The 17,187-nt window shown below is 38.4% G+C and overlaps 1 protein-coding gene across 1 annotated transcript in view; it reads left to right on the forward strand.

Moving 5' to 3' along the window:
* Positions 1-17,187, forward strand: part of LOC122808571 (alanine--tRNA ligase, cytoplasmic-like) — an 859,981-nt gene that overhangs the window by 696,479 nt on the left and 146,315 nt on the right. Inside the window, exon 13 of the mRNA XM_044079527.1 lies at positions 12,453-12,561. Within this exon, the coding sequence (XP_043935462.1) occupies positions 12,453-12,561 (109 nt within the window). The remainder of the gene's footprint in view (positions 1-12,452; positions 12,562-17,187) is intronic.

Below are 17,187 nucleotides of genomic sequence, written 5' to 3' on the forward strand. Positions count from 1 at the left end.
CATAAAACAAAATAACCCAGGTTTATCTCAGAGGGTTAAGGACATTATCCTGGAGGCACGCAGACCCTCCACAAGGAAGACTTATTCAGCCAAGTGGAAAAGATACCTCATTTGGAGTACAGCAAAGGGAGAAAATGTCTCATTGGCAAACATAGCAGACATCCTGGAATATTTAGCAGAACTGTTCCACAATGGCCTTTCTTACTCCTCCATTAAGATTCATGCATCAGCAATTTCAGCAGAATACAACATGGATCCTCCTGTCTTCTCTCATCCTCTACTCAGGCAGTTCTTGAGAGGAATCAATAATGTAAAACCTCCAAGGAAACCACCTTTACCTACATGGGATCTCAACTTTGTGCTGGAAAAGTTAACACTTCCCCCTTTTGAACCAGCAGCAACAGCAGAATTACAGTTCTTGTCTTGGAAAACTGCTTTCCTGCTAGCAATCACTTCAGCAAGAAGGGTATCTAAGTTACAGGCATTAATGGCAGCACAACCCTTCCTTGTCTTCCATCAGGACAGGGTCTCTCTGGGAACTAACCCTACCTTTATGCCAAAAGTGGTCTCCAGAGTATCTTTGAACCAAGCGATTCATTTACCTACATTCTTCCCCAACCCACAGAACAGGGGGGAAAGACTGCTACATACCTTGGATGTGCACAGACAATTACGCTACTATCTGGACAGAACTAAGACCAGCAGAAAAACTGACCAGCTTCTGGTAGCATATGCAACAGGAATGCAAGGAAAAGCAATTTCAAAACAGACAATCTCAAAATGGATAGGAAATTGCATTCGATTTTGCTACTCTTTTCATGGAAAGACAACTGCTGAAAATATCAGACCTCATTCCACAAGAGCTACAGCCACCACTACAGCTTTCCTACGAGGAGTGGCTACCAAAGACATTTTAGAAGCTGCTACTTGGAGCTCCGTGCATACATTTACCAAGCATTATAATCTTCCCTTATACTCTAGATCCCGAGCAGGTTTTGCAACTGCTGTTTTGCAAGGGATCTTAACTGCACCATCTTTATCTTAGTACCTCCTCCCCCAGTTTGGCTATGGTATTCTACCCATATATTAGGACTGCAGATGCATCCTTGAAGGACATAGTACAGTTTTGTACCTACCATAAATGTAGATGTCCGATAGGTATGCATCTGCAGTCAGGATTACCCACCCTCCTTCCCCTCTGTGGTAATCCTAGGGTATTTACCCCTCTTTTACCACAGAGGGGATCTATTATGGTGTATTTGTTTGTGTGTATATATATATATATATATATAAGAAACACTGAGGAAAATGGCGTCGGCTGATGCCTTTATACCCAATAAACAGCAGCTATGACGTCGGGTGAAGTGCGACATCAGCCGAGGCCAGACCCAGACTTTGGAATCCGTCCGACCGAAGGGCTGCCTGAGGCAGGACAACCCATATGTTAGGACTGCAGATGCATACCTGTCGGACATCTACATTTATGGTAGGTACAAAACTGTACTTTGTAGCACTGGTGTTATCCATCACCTTATCACTTCAACAAACTCAGCATTCGACATATCCCTTAGCAGTGCATATGAATCATCTTCTGGGAGAGTCTTAGATTTACTTCATGTTTTTTTTTTTTTTAATAACAAAAACTTGTGGCCAAAAGGGACTGAGCACCCGTTATTTTGGGGACTCCTGCATTAGCCCGTCATAAATCCCCAAAAGAAAGAAATATTAAGAGAGCAGTGACTAACCTACCTAACCTCTGGTCAGAGACTGGAGTCTGCAACTGGGTTTTAAATCTAATTTAGAGCATTTCCAGTAAAATATCCATACATCCATGTTCTGCTTTTGTGCACTACGTCTCCAGCAATCAGCATAATCATTAGGTTGCATATGTTGTAAGTGAGTTGGTGTAAAAAAAATGCATACATATATATATATATATATATATATATATATATATATATATATATATTCGACATGTCCCCAAAATTCAGAAATTGTCTCCAGCAATCAGCATAATCATTAGGTTGCATATGTTGTAAGTGAGTTGGTGTAAAAAAAAAAAAATGCATACATATATATATATATATATATATATATATATATTCGACATGTCCCCAAAATTCAGAAATTATGTGAAAGTATGAGATTCTATGTCATATTTATCATTCCCCACTCCACTGCTGGGCAGTAATCCACTTGCCAGAATCTGACCTAATGTTTCTGTTGTCATTGTCTAAACAGTTCTCTAATGCTAATCAGCAGTCTGTAATGCCTATTAACCTTTAAGTGCAAGGTCCTTTGCTGTGCCTCATGCAAAAATTGTGTGCATGGCTACGCACTGAGAGTTTTCCCTGAATACTCTCAAATGTTCCCCTCAAACACCTGTGGACCAGGTAAGCCAAATGACTGAAGTAAAGTTTATTTTCGAATTGGCTTTAAATAAAGGCATAGTCCTCTATTAGTTAATCCTAATGTTTAATATGATTCTGCCTGACTAGCTACTTTAGGAGGTGGGGCCCTTCTCAACAGCCTACAAGTTTTCTTTCTATAGGAGCTAGTAGATCCCTCAAGGCTGTGGCCTTCAAAGTCTGTAAGGACCAGCTTAACCATTTTGCAGTTAAGAGCTCATAGTATTCTGCCCTTTACTTTGCTGCAGAGGCTCAATGCCATAAACTTCTATAAAGAATTCCACACCAACCTACCCCAGTCTTTCCACCTGAGGTAGCCCAGTCTTTCCACCTGAGGTAGAACACAGTGCTTACCACTACCGGAAGAACCCGAGATGAGTCGCCCACCAGTATATTTGCAAACCATACCTCCCTGTTTTTTAGTCATTGTAAGCTTTTCATAAGATATTATCGGCTTTCTGTTCTACCAAAAAAGGCACCCAGAAGTTATTAGCAATGGAAAACTGTACAGCGCTTCAAGGAAGAAAAGAATAACTGAAAAGTATAAACATCTGTATTAAAATAACTTTCTCATAAAGGTCTACAGCTTGTATTTTCAACTTCCGAGCCACCCTGTACCGCAATAGACTGTATTTAAGCATCCAAATATTTAATCAACTTATAATCGGAAAAAGATGGGAACTAGTCTTTTAGGACCCCGAAGCAAACGTCCATCAGTATTCCTTGAGTCTTGGTTACTGTAACATTTTATAACCTAAATACCTCCCTAACTCTACTAGTAAATTGAATAAGTAGCAAAGATCATCTTCGTGGTTACTTAACTCCTTCACACTGGCAGCACTGATCATACTGTTCTGTCCCATGCTTGCAGCCCTTGTTGTGTGGCTACCTTCTACTACTCAAACCTACAGTGATTGAAAGGAAGATTTTACGCAATTACTGAAGCTTAATTCCAATACTGAATTTGAGATGTTCAGTACTGCAGTTGAGTGAAAAATTGTTTATTTTAAATAGGCAAGTCAGAAATCTGCTCTTCTTATTTAAATTAAATGATTTTATCAGCCATTTAAATGTAACTATGGCTCAGAACTCAAGGCAGTTGCTATCTAGCCTGCCACCACAAAGGAATTTGACACATACTTAACTGAATGTTGGCAGGTGTGAATGAATTAAACCAGTAAATCATCTGCATGAGAAGAACAATTAACTTCCTGCGTCACACGCCAAAACCATCTCATCTTATAACCCCAAGTAGCCTCTGCTAAAGGGTAGAAACAAGGAGGAGGATGGGCACACCCTACCAAACTGAAGCTTATGAGTTAAAACAAGAGTTTATCTTAACCTTGGTGCAGTAGTCCTCATAAATACTTAGCAGCAGCACCACACCTGTTATAGGGTGCTAAAAAACCTTCAGTATTAAAAACATACCCTTATTGGCATCCAGGCTTAGCAGTGATCAAAGTCTTGGTTAAATTGTCAAAAATCTGGTTTCCAGCTGTAGATCCAAAAGTAGTCTGGATCAGTGAACTTATAAAATAAGAAAATTAGCTTGAATGTCAGAAGAGCTGTCAAAAGTTTATAATCTTGTTTTGACATATTAGACGATGGTACAAATGGCCCTGTTTTGGAATCCTAATTACTGCTCCTTTCCATGAAGGAGGTGTCTTCATTCAGCAAATCAAACAACTTGGTCACTATTCACTGTTCTCCGTAAATGTTCTTCCAAAGATGTTCATCTCAGTTTTGTGAAAGTGACTTGAAGGAAAAAAGGAAAACTACACAGAGACTGAAAAAAAAATGTTTATTTCATCATGTCTTGATGTTTTTTACATTTTAACACTACTTTTCAACTCAATAGCATTTGTTTATATGTATGTGTGTGTGTGTGTGTGTATATATATATATATATATATATATATATGTGTGTGTGTGTGTGTGTGTGTGTGTGACCGTGGTGGTGGTGCTACGGTAGCGTTGAGGGCTGGTAACCCGGCACATAAAAATCAATTACCAATCATTAGCGGACCGGAGTTCCGCTGTGGCGACCCCTAACCGGGAAAAGCCGAAAAGGCACAACATATATATATATACATACATATATGTGTGTGTGTGTGTATGTATGTGTGTGTGTGTGTGTGTGTGTGTGTGTGTATATATATATATATATATATATATATATATATATATATATATATATATATATATATAGACACACACACACGCATACACGCGCACACAGTTTTTTCTTAAATGTAATTCCAGAGTCTGACCACATAGGGGCTGGCATCTTCATTGTTTACTCAACCTTTAGGTATCTGATAATGCAGTGTTTGGCTTTAAAATTTTACATCATAGACTCTAACCTCCTGTCACTGCATTGACTTTATATGTGTATCTATGTATTCCCTGCTTTCTTTTAGTCAGTCAGGTTTAATTACCATTTTTTGCTTTTCAGTGACTAAAAACATAAACGGTGATATTTACACACAGCAGTATTCTCAGTGCATGTTACTTCTTTAGGGTTGCCACCTTTTGTCGTGGCTAAAACCAGAGAAAAGCCACACACCTCGCGTCACCAGTAACCCCGCCTGTCCCACCCCCTCTCCTGCCCACATTCCGCCCATTTTGTGACATCACAATGACATCACCCGGCACAGAACGCCCTCTTTTTCCATTCATGCTGCCTCTTTTCGGCTGATTTACTATGCTTTTCTATAAAAAAGCAAAGTAAATCAGCCGATTTACAAACTCTGATAGTCAGAATACCAGAGTTTGTACAGTGTTTTCCGGACTACCAGAGAATCAGTTTGATTTCCGGATAGTCCGGAAAAAAAATGGAGGGGAGGCAACCATATACTTATTTTTCTTTCTAAAGTGGCCAGTTTTCATTCTTTTGTTATGCCTGAGTTGTAGTCCTTAAACTCGTCTCCCCTCCCTTTAAATACCTCCCCTTCATATCTGTCAAAGTGGCTAAGGTAATTTGAGTGGTTTGCTGCTGTGATTGATTGCTTACAGCAGGAGACAAAGTTCATGTACTGTTGCCTTGTACTATCCCCCTACTTAACAGTGAGACAAATTTTTGCTGCTCCATAGCTCCTTTCTGTCTTCAAATTTTAATCCTCACTACCTACTAGTTGGTAAAACATTGTTTGGAAAACCTTCCAACTCCATTTTTCATTTATTCCTGAGAAGGAAAAATTCTAAAATAATTGCGTCACAAAGGCCTTAAAAAATAAAACATTTTGTTCTAATATAGCACTATCATCCGCTTAAAATAAGACTTTTTGCATCAGCATGCATTTTCTAAACATTAGTAATGCAAGTATAAACTGTCACATTATTGACTTAATAGTCATCACCATTGATTACCTGAGAAGTTGTAAGGGACAAGTCAAAAGTAGATTAAAAAAAAAATGAGCATTCTGCAAAATCAGTGACACTTGAAATGTATGGTCTTTGGCCAATTACCTCCATTTGTACTGTTGTCTATATTTGCTCCCTGTAATTTGTCTTTTGCAAATGGAGGATTTATCCAAGTTGTCTGCAGTAATGTTCTTAAACCAGTAAATCATTGTTAATTCATCTTCGATGTATTTTTCACACATTGTAACTCAGTATGCAGCTCCCCTTCACTGTTTTCTTTCTGATTCCAGTCACTTCAGGTTTACATTCCTCTTTTTATATCCATCCCACATATTACTATATGTTGTGTTTATGTAAATGTTTATTTCCTTGCCTTTTTTGATTCCAAGATACCACCACTGGTGTTAAAGCGCTCATGTCAGTTATTACAATGAAAGTAAAGTTGTTTATGATAAAGACATCCAGGTTCATATCCCTGCCTCAGACAACAGATGAAAGAACATGCACTGACTACGCAAATACTGCCTAGCTTGTATAGTATGCATTACATATCCACCTCGAGTGCCTCCTGTTTGGCAACAGACCCTACCTGTCCTAAAAGTCTATGTTAAATATTGAATTCACAAAAGCTTGCTTATGGAATGGCTGTCTTACCCAAGATTCTATTATACATTTCTGGGAATTGATTTTTAGGCCGTGACTCTGGCGCCAGTAATTAGTTTGTAGTGGGCCTTCTTGGAGAGTATTTGTGTCTTTCGGCAATTCTGTGAATGTGTCTCTAGTTTGCAGTCGCTTGTGTACTTGGTCATCCATAGGCCGTTGACGGTGATTCATTAAAGTATAATCTTCCCCTCTCTTTGACACTGATGCTAATGCCGCTTGACAGTTGTACACTACCATCCACGTTAAATCCATCCAAGCAGAAGCAGTTTTAATCATTTTTGTCAATGCTGGTTTAGCAGCTATAGCTTTCCACAACCCTAACAGGCCTTTGCTTAACTCTGTCTTGATCATGTATCACATTTTTTCTGTTTTCTTTTTTTGGCTCTTTTGTATGATGACCATTGAGGCACTGCCACTGTCCGTTCATTCTCCATCTCCAGCCGTGAGAACAATCCATGGCACAGATGTCATTCAGGTAATCAAGAGATTTTTCTTTGCCTCTAACCCCCATACCTGTAGTTGATGTTGACACCTGCATCACTGCAGGAGTGTTGAATGCCTCCCACTTAGATGTGCCTGCTCTCACATACACGAGGGCCACTTTTAAAAGCTTGAGATTGCGAAGCCCACCTCCATTGGTCTTATGGTCATTGGCTACCTGCAGGCTTCCACTTTCACAGGAGGAAGTTGACTGACCAGGACCACCAGTACCCTCTTTCTAAGGCGGGCATATGCGTGTAAACCATTTACTTCATCCTCCCCTGCCCAACTGTTCCAACACCTGAGCCACTATTGAGTCTCTAGTCATCTGAGTTGTAGTCTGGACTTTATCCCTTTACTTCACAGAACCAGTACTTCATTTTTCCAATTTATTTCATCTCTTGTATTAACAAAATTTTCAGAAATACTTCTGGACTTTGCTTCTAAATTCATTGAGAGCACTAAAACTCTTTTGTGGTATTCCATGAACTTTATTACTCTGTCATAGTATGAATTAAACTGGTATTTCTTCTTGTGTTGCTAAACATTTTCATAAAATGCATCCATCATTATTTCCACATGCAGACCTCTCTGCATCAAGCACAGTTTCCCTTCAGAACACACAGGGCACACATTCAGCCTGGGATCAGGTTGTCTTTTTCTGTCTCCCTCCAGATCCCCAGTAAGGCTCCCCACTGGCACTGTGAAATCAGTGCTTTGTGTTCCTGCCCCATGTAGCTGGCATACACACACTCCTCGAGATTTGATTTTCACACACACACACACACACACACACACACACACACACACACACACACACACACACACACACCTAGGAAAGGCTGGCACAGTTTACCTGCTCTACCAACTTTGCCCAGACTATAAGGTAGATTCACTGCCACCAATCAGTTAATTTTAAAGCTCTTAAAAGGGTATCCAGTTATACCAAGTGAAATTAATATTAATACAAATGGTAGTTTGACCAGCAGGAAGGCTTTCTGGAGTGACCAGGGTTATCACCAAATAAATATACTCTCAAAGGTTAAATATTAAAAAAAAAAAAAAAAGACCAAACACAATGAAAAGTTCAAATATATTTAATAATAAATAATAGAATAACAACATGTTAAATATATAGTTACAGTAAATCACGGAGTTCAAATCACAGGAAATAAAGAAAAACAAGCAGTATTATTTTCAATATTTGTAAGAGTCTGTCAATCTCTAAACTAAGTTTCACTATATTCTTGACTGAATTTAGGAGAATTACTAAGTCTTTCTAGTCAGGTTCCCCAAAGCAGAATACTAGATACTTTGAGATTACTCCCTATAAAATATAATTTCCAGGATGGCTTGCAGAATGACCTCATGCAGTCACATGACTCTATATTCTTACAGTATCCCCTTTTGAAGTTCGAGACCAAACTTTCAGCAGACTTTTCTGCAGTACACATTTAGAGATTTTTTGGCAGTGCCCAGGAGTCAGAAACATTTACAACACTTCCCCTCTTCTTTACAAAAGCTGGCAGATAATGGCTGCCATCAGACCTACCGTCTCTAGTCTCATTCAGCCCTGTGGGGTGCCATGTTAATTGTCTAACAGCTCATTTACATTTCCCTTATTTTTCCTTAAAGTAAGCTAGCTGATTAACCTCTGCTTTCCCAGTATCCTCTAGTAAAACATGTACATTTAATCCAGTTGCAATAATATATGTATATTTCTTTCATTCCAGCAGGGTGCACTGTTGATGTATTTTAACACATGCAAACCTCACAAATACATTTTGATATTCAAATGCCATACAGTTCTAATACGTTTGTAACATAAGCATCTATACACACCATTTGATATTCAAATGCCGCATAGTTCCAGTATATTTGTAACAAGTATATTTTACACCATAGTTTGATATTCAAAGGATATCCTTCTTTACAAAACACCATCTGGCGATGCTGGCACTAGCCCATATCATCACATAAACAATGAATTTGTAAACTAAAATGAATGAATGAATGGGAATGGGGCATTTCACATTAGGTAATCATCAGATCTCGCATTAGACATGGATTAGCTCTAATTAGTTTAAAAATAAAAGGGTGTCAAAATTAGAACTTGGTTACAACCCAAAAAATAAAATGATTTCAGTCAGACTCAAGGCAGGCCATTCAATATTACCACAGTAGAAGTTTACGTGCCAGTTATGGATGGCAGAGAGGAGGAAGTTTACCAGTTTTATGAGGATTTACAGCACCTTTTGGGAAATAATGCACTTACTTTGTCATAGGTGATTGTAATGCCAAAGGTGGATGACTTCTATACAGTTAGCCAAAGCAAGATCTGGCTCAGATTATCAGCTTCTTCTTGCAAAATGTATAATTTAATTAAAGCACCCAGACCATTAAGATATGAGAGGAGCAATCAAAGTGAATATATAGTGGAGGTAAAAATAGATTTAAAGGATTAGACCTGGTGGATAGAGCACCTAAAAAGTATGGATAGAAGTGTGTGATTTTGTTTAGGAGGTTGCAAGAAAAAAATACTAGAAATATAACTATTACTTAGTTTGTGGGGTTTTAGAAGTGGCTGTAAAAAGGAGGAGAGCAAAAGGCAGTGGAAGTTGGAAAATGTCAGGCTGAAAGGAGAGTTTTAGAGAATAGCAGGAAGATATAAACAGGCATATTTAAATGAGCACTGCAAAGATTTGGAAGAAATCAGTATAATGGGAGAGAAGAGAGAACTGATCAGTGACTTTAACAGAGACACAGAAGGTAAAATAGGCATTATTAAAGACAAAGATTGGGGGGAGGCTGTTAGAAACAGATGATATTAAGAAGAGGTAGCATGAAAGGACAGAAGAACCTATATAAGAAGGACCTTTGCATTTCTGATACATTCAAGGTATGTTGTCTAATCTAGAGCCAGGCAACCTGAATGGTGAAGTTAAATTGGCCTTAGAAAGCCTTGCTAATAAGCAAAATTATGTTGCTACAGTACTGCTTGCACTTCATCAGCAAATTTGGAAAATATTTAATTGGCCATTGGTTTGTAAAAGTTTATTCTGCAGTTCCAGAAAAGGGCAATGCTAAAGAGTATTCAGATTAGTGAACAATCATTTTCTTAGTCAGTTGTCTGTACTGAGATTTGATGATCACTTCACTGATAAATGTATTTCATTCACAATTTTTACATTTCTGTTTTGTGATGTTAAAGAATAGTTACTTGAATACCTTATTTTTCTACCTGTCAGCTTTTGACATCAAGCTAAGTTTCAAGCTGAGTTTATAGTTGCATCTGGGAGTTGAGGAAAAGTAGTTTCTGTATTTTGTTTAATCTATTTTTTTTATGACTAGGGCAGTTTTTGGAAACTAACTAATTTTTCTTTTCTGTTGTATAGCCGATTATTTTTTTTTTTTTTTATTCCACCTGTATTTTTAAATTTACCTTTATTTTATGTCTTGTGTAGTCATGTGTGCAGAGCTTAGTATCTTAGAGCTTAATGAAAGAATGCTGAGATTTATTTGGGTCACTTGACGGCAGTTCCCCAGTCTGTTTTCATAAGCATGTAATTTATTGTAATTGTAATTTCAGTTGGTAAATTTTAGTAGGAATGATCTGTATGTGAATTAATATGATTTGGCGGATGATGGCATTGTGATGCATGTTAATTGGAGAGGGTAGAATATAACCACGTATGAGAAAGACATCTTATTTGTCATCATAACAGTGAACATTTTGCTGCCCCTAGTTGGAATTTGTACTGTTTTTATTCGTAGGGTGTATTAATATTTAGCCATATTTACTTGGTGTTGAGCAGTTTTCCCACTCATTTGTGGATAGTTAAAATCCCTATAAGGACTTTATTTTCATTCTGCAATTTAGGTAAGAAATCCTCCTGCTGTTTAGGGGTCAGTAGACTGTACAGTAGGTTCCTCAGATTCTTGTATGAACGATTTCTTCTCCTGAATTATTTTTTAGCTACTGACTTTTAAGTCTTGTCTTCCACATATTGAGATATCACCACCTGTCCTATTAGATCTGCTGTAGAGAAAAGGGAGTATGCCATGGAATTTGCGATGTGTATTTTTAAATAAAACAGTTTAGTAATGGTATAATGTGAGAGCATCTTCCAAGCAGAGGAATGTTTACATCACCCATTTTAACACTATCTGCCCATAGTTTCCAACGTCTAAAAGTCAGCTGCAGTTCCTGTATGTGATACTTAAAGTACTGTAGCCAGCACCTACATGTTGAACGCTATGAGAAGATTTGATTTAAAATTAAAGTGGAATCCAGTCACAGTGTCAAGAAGACAAGATTACTGGAAAAAAAACTGCATTATTTAAAGTAAAGCAGATGTAAGGACATTTTAATGCAGAAATTTAGATTCTAATTCTGCCATTACCTAATGCCGCATGTCTATATCAGCACACTGCATGGTCAAACATCTGCCTGTTGCATATTTTTTTTAACAAAGATCATCAGTTGACAGGTTACAGCCATTTTAAAATTATTTTTTGTGATTTACGAAGTGGCTTATTACAGGTTGGTTTGGGCTGTTCAGTAAGGATGAAATGGAAGTTTTTTGCATACTTCCATTTCATCCATTTGCATATAATCTTCACATAACAGCAGATACCTCGAGTTATTCAGACACAGAGCCAGGATTGGATGAGCTGGGCCAATGGGGTGAATTCACACAGCAGTCCATCTAATAGTTGTCAGGAAGACTTTGAACTGGTTTCCTTACCTTAGTTGAAATGACGAGTTTCCTGCTTCACCCATAGCTCATTAGCAGTTAACCAGAAAGAAACAAGGTTTACTTTCTCGCTGGTATTGAATTTTTTTGAACTTTACAAAAAATAAAATACCACCATGGTAAAACAAGAGTAGAAAAAAAAAGTATAAAGTACCCAAAAATCGAACATATTCATATGACAGTCTCTTCTACATGCTCTTTGTTCATTGGCCAAATGTGAAGTAAAGGGAAGGCCTGTGTCCTCTTCATTTTCCCAGGCATATATAGATGGCCTGTTCGGTCATAAAAATATGAACCAGCCATGTTGCTTATATAGTCTTTGTGGTTTATTGTTATTCTTTATTTGAAATAACCTGCACAAATGATTTTGTGTCACACTTGGGACAATACTAATGATTAGCATTTTGTTTCATACAGTTGTTTTCTATGTGGTGGACTTTTTCTTTTTAACTCTGTTATGGTACTTGATTGATTTTGACGTTCTTTGTCCTATACATGGTTATAATTTAAACAGGAGACAATATATAATTTTTCAAGTCATATTATGTCCATCAGTTTGGCTTTTTTTTATCAGTTAGTAATTGTAAAACATATGCTGGTGTGTAGCTTTCTGTTCTCTGAATACTGTTTTACTTTTTTCCTTTGGTCAAAAGATCAGACATAAACTAGTTATTTTTCATTTTTTCATTGTAGTCATTGCCAGTTATAGTTTCTGAAGTATATTGTTGCTGCTTATTTTTCCCCATGTTGGTGATTCTTCTTCTTCCCCTTTCACTCGTAGCCATCTGCAAAACACTGGCCATGCGGGTCCCTTTGTCATTGTGTATGAAGAAGCCATTGCCAAAGGAATCAGAAGGATAGTTGCCATTACAGGAGCAGAAGCACAAAAGGCAAGTGATATATGGCTAGATCTAGGGAAGCATATAAAACAATGTCTAAAGAAAATTCTGGTGCAGTTTGGGAAAAGTGCATTTCACTGATGTTTCATATTTGTGCTCCAAGATATTTTTTTCACGTCTTGTGATAAGAAATTAAGCTCTTATCAAAAAATAACACTTAGTTGTACTAAGGTGATGAGGTCACTGTGCATATTTTTGTCTTTTAGGTAAAGAGTAGTAAAACAGTTTTATGCATTGATCTCTTCGAACTACCATTGCTACAATTCGATTTTCAAACTAACTTTTGCTGACCCTCAGTGTTCTGAGTGTAGTGTTAATTATAGCAGCATTTCTGCCTCACAGTGCTTGGTTCTCCTCTTCATTTCCCATCTTCCATGCCCTCTCTGTGGAATTTGTATGTCTTGCTTGTGTTCATGTAGGTGTTCCTGGGTGTTTCAGTTTCGTCTGTCATCCAAAAGATATGCTAGGTTTGAATTGGAGTGATTATAAATTGCCCATAGGTGTGTGTATGTGTCTGTGCATGTGTCTGTCTGTGCGTGTGTGTGTGTCTGTGTGTGTATCTGTATGTCCGTGTGTCTGTCTGTGTGTCTGTCTGCGTGTGTGTGTGTGTTGTCCAGGCCATTAGTGGTTCTCTACCTTATGCCTTGTAGTGTTTGCATAGGCTTTGGCTCCTTCTAGAGCCTCAATAGGATTAGATAGATACTGGAGAATGAATGAATACCTTTTACTTAACTTTGAAATTCCCCTTAAGTCTGTGACATCTCACGTTACTTTATGCAGTCCCAATTCTCTTTAACTTACGAGTAATGCTACATCAAAGTTGCTAAATTTGCTGTAATATAGCTACCAAAACTTGTCACTGAATAACCTTGAAACTCTTCAGCTGGCTGCAGCTATGTAATCATCTTGCCTTCTGTTGTCTAAAAACTGCTCACATTTTACTGTATTTTCCAGAAAGGTGCCCTTCATTAAAGAATTTGCTAAAGGGGCATATCCCCAATAGACAGTGGACACCTACACTTTCTAGGTAAATGTATTTATCTCCATGACTAAGGCCCATAGTGCTGCTGTTGATGCTTTGTATCCAAGACTTAGAACTCAATCCCACCATGTATCACACAATAATCTAGTTCTCATGTTTAAAAGGTATTTAAAACAATGTCTTCGTGACTACTGGATTTGTTCCTGCTCTGTCATTTCAGGATGTACAGTGGCTGCCCATCAGTCTCTACTTCTATAATGTAAGCTTGTACAGCTGTAGAACTAATATCAGCTACTGCTGACTTTTTCATAGTATAACATCTCAGTACTCCTTTGTGTTTTTCTTTCTAATCTGTTTTAGTTCCTTAATTCACTCCTAACTTGATTTTTTATTTTCTCTCTTCCTCTAATTTTTCTTTCCTTTTTATAATAGTGTAATATTTCTGACAGTTGAATTTTATAACTTTAAACGAAATATATCTCACTTTTGATGTTATGTTGCCATATCTCGCCTTCGTTCTCGCTGTTTGGGTTCGGAGCCGACCTTTGGCTCCGACTCGGCCGTATACTATAGTATGAGAGCTTTTACTGGCTCGAGGCTAGCCCCTATCCCAGCATGTTTAGCGGTAGTTACGCAGATCTTGTTTGCCACTTGCAGTGTCAAGATTGCAGATACTGGCTCAGGCCAAGTGTTTTTCTATTTCTTATATTTTTGAAGAAAAATTTCTTACTTATCTAACTTGTTAATAGTAGTTGTCCTTTGTATTTCTACCTTCCCTATCCCGTCCGAATGACTTGCGTTTCTTGTGGTCTAACCGTTTTTCTCTCTGGCCCTTTCTCCTCGTCTAAACCCGTTTAACTTAGAGGATTTTTCACTTTTCTTGCCTTCCATTATGTTTTAAGGAGTTGCCGTTTGGCTCTCCTTAGGTGGGGAGTTCACCGTTTAACTTAGAGGCTGTCCCCCCTTTCTCCTCTTTCCTGTCTGTGATTTTAAAAAAAAAAAAAAAAGGATTTTTTTGTCTGTTATTGGCTGGTTATCTTGCTAGTAGTGGGTTTTTTCTTTGTCTAGCTTTAGATAGTGCTGTTCGACATCATATTATTTATTATTAATGCTCTTCTTTTCTCTGTTATCTATTGTTTGTTATATTTTCCATTCGTATTTATTTTTAAATTGTTCTTAGGAGTTTCTTCTCCACAGGCCTCCATTGAAAATGGGTTAATTTGATGTCTACTCCGGCTTTCCAAATAAACACATAGAGATAAATGCTGCTGAGCATTTTTTTGAAGCTGTGAGATCTGGAATTGCTGTACATATTGTTCATGTTTTCATTTCACGGATTTTGCTGAGGAAACTAAGGGTCTTTGTATCTTTGGGCAAGAGGTTAAGGCACACTTGAGTTTGGCGAAGGAGGGTAAATCCTGTTTATTTAAATTCAGCTGCTTCAGTATTCCTTTAGTAAGAGACAGAGTAGCCAGAACCAGATGTGGTTCAGGTATGACACACTGCAAAGAAATCAGCAAATCTGGGTGAAAACCCAGTAACTAGGATAACTTCAAGAAAGGTTGTGGACACAGCAGCAGTGGCCCAGATGTCTTGTCTCTCTGTTCCTCTCTGAATGCAGTAATGAGCAGTTGTCCTCTCCATCTGTTCTTGTGTGTGAATCCGGCAGTTTGTTTATGTAGATCAGGGCTGCATTAGGTTCATAAGTACTTACTAGGTTAGTGATATGTGAGAATCTTAGGAAGCGTGGCCATGCATTCCCATTAAGTTTCTAACCTTAGTGTTTTAATACAATTAACCCAGATCCCCTTGTATTGTAAGTGTGAATAACCCTGTTACCCCTGTCCATAAGGAACAAGGGTATCATTCTAGGGGATGAACTAGAATGATAGAGGCACTCTGTAAGTGAAACGGAGATCCCTCCTCAGTAGCCTGTAAGATACCAAAAAGAAGTGTAGGGCTTTCAGGCAATCGATGTAGCGTTTGTGATTTAGGCACTTGATTTTCCTGATTATAAAGTGTTGTGATCGCTAGAGTTGTGTCAGGTATTTGACCAGTTGTATACCAAAAGGGGCGTTATTCTCGATAGTTGGCATAATGAGCACAGAATACAGTGGAATAAATATTTTACTGGGCCTGGATGCCATACATATCCTTACTGATAAGCTGTGCAGTAAAAGAAAAAAAAAAACTTCCTTATAACAGTAGGTGCTTGATAATCGAATGACAGCTGATTGTCCACATGGGTTCCTAGGTCCCTGATTACCGCATCAGTTTTCAGGGGAGTGTTTGTTTGTTGTCAGTGTGATAGTTGCAAGGAATGTTATACTTGCTGAAAGACGTGGTCGTAGATTTTTTGGCGTTTTAGCTTTAGGTCAAAACACCAGCTATTTTTGGGAAGGGCATTTCTGAAGGAAATCTGAACAACCATAAGCCCTTAACTTTAACCTTGAGCTCAAAAGTAGATGCCAAAGAGGAGTGACCTAAGGACCGAACTCTGAGTTAACACAGCTAGAGACAGGTCTTTTAGAGAAGGTAGATCCACAGGCCCTGTGGATGAATTTATCAACTATGCTTTAGTGAGGGATGGTGTTGAATGCCTTTGTGCAAGGTCTAAGTGTGTGGTGTGTACAGATTTTTCCATATCCAGTGTGCTTCAGTAACCTTTTCAAAAAAGTCAACCAAGTAAGCAGGATTTTCCCTTAACATAATAGATAATTGGTAGTGCATTGAGCCAGCTATAAATCTGAGGTATCTTCTGCATGATTGTCTGATTGGGACATGCAAACTGAACTGAACTGGCTCGAGCCAAGTATTTATAGACTGCCTGTGTCTTTCGGCTTTTCCCGATTAGGGGTCGCCACAGCGGAACTCCGGTCCGCTAATGATTGGCAGTAGATTTTTAAGTGCTGGCTTGCCGGGCCTAATGCACAACCTTCAGCGAAGGAACACCCATTCACGCATGTCGACACACAGAAGACGCTCTGAGAATCGAACGTGCAACGTCTAACTGTGAGGCGAATTCCATAGTGTCTCTTTCTTTCCATAGCTTTACAGATGAGACTAGTCAGACTTGGACGTCATAGTTGACTGGGTCAGTTGACACTCCACCTTTGTGCAGGGGCCAACTGTTGCAGTCCTCCACTCATTCCATACAAACCCTAATTGGAGGCCAATATTGAATAGACTCTGTAGGGGGTTAAACAGGTCCTGTTTCAGGCTGACTAGTAGGCATCCTGGTATTTTATCAGGCCATATACATGCAGTGTTCTTGGCCTTGGATAGTGCTTTGAGGACTTGTTCCTGGGAGATTTGGAAGGGTGTGGATGATGGGTATGTAATCTGGGTGTTTGGAGGTTGGGGTGAAGTTGAAGCTAAATTTTTCCACTAGTAGAGTGGCTATATCCTCAGAATTGGTGTGTATGATATATTTTACTGTTAGTTCCATGCAGTTTTAAACATTATCTCTGAGGTTTCTAACATGGTTAAAGACATCTCTTTGATTATCTTTTGTCTGGCTGGATATTTTACCTCGTCAAGCTTTTATAGATTTGATCAGGAACTGGCATTCCTTAAGTTTGGCATGAGCATTTTGGCATTGAAGGGTTAGATTTGTTTTTACATGCAATTAACTT

The sequence above is a fragment of the Protopterus annectens genome, chromosome 8.part0 (genome assembly GCF_019279795.1).
Source record: "Protopterus annectens isolate FY-2018-M chromosome 8.part0, PAN1.0, whole genome shotgun sequence".
Classification (NCBI taxonomy): Eukaryota; Metazoa; Chordata; order Ceratodontiformes; family Protopteridae; genus Protopterus; species Protopterus annectens.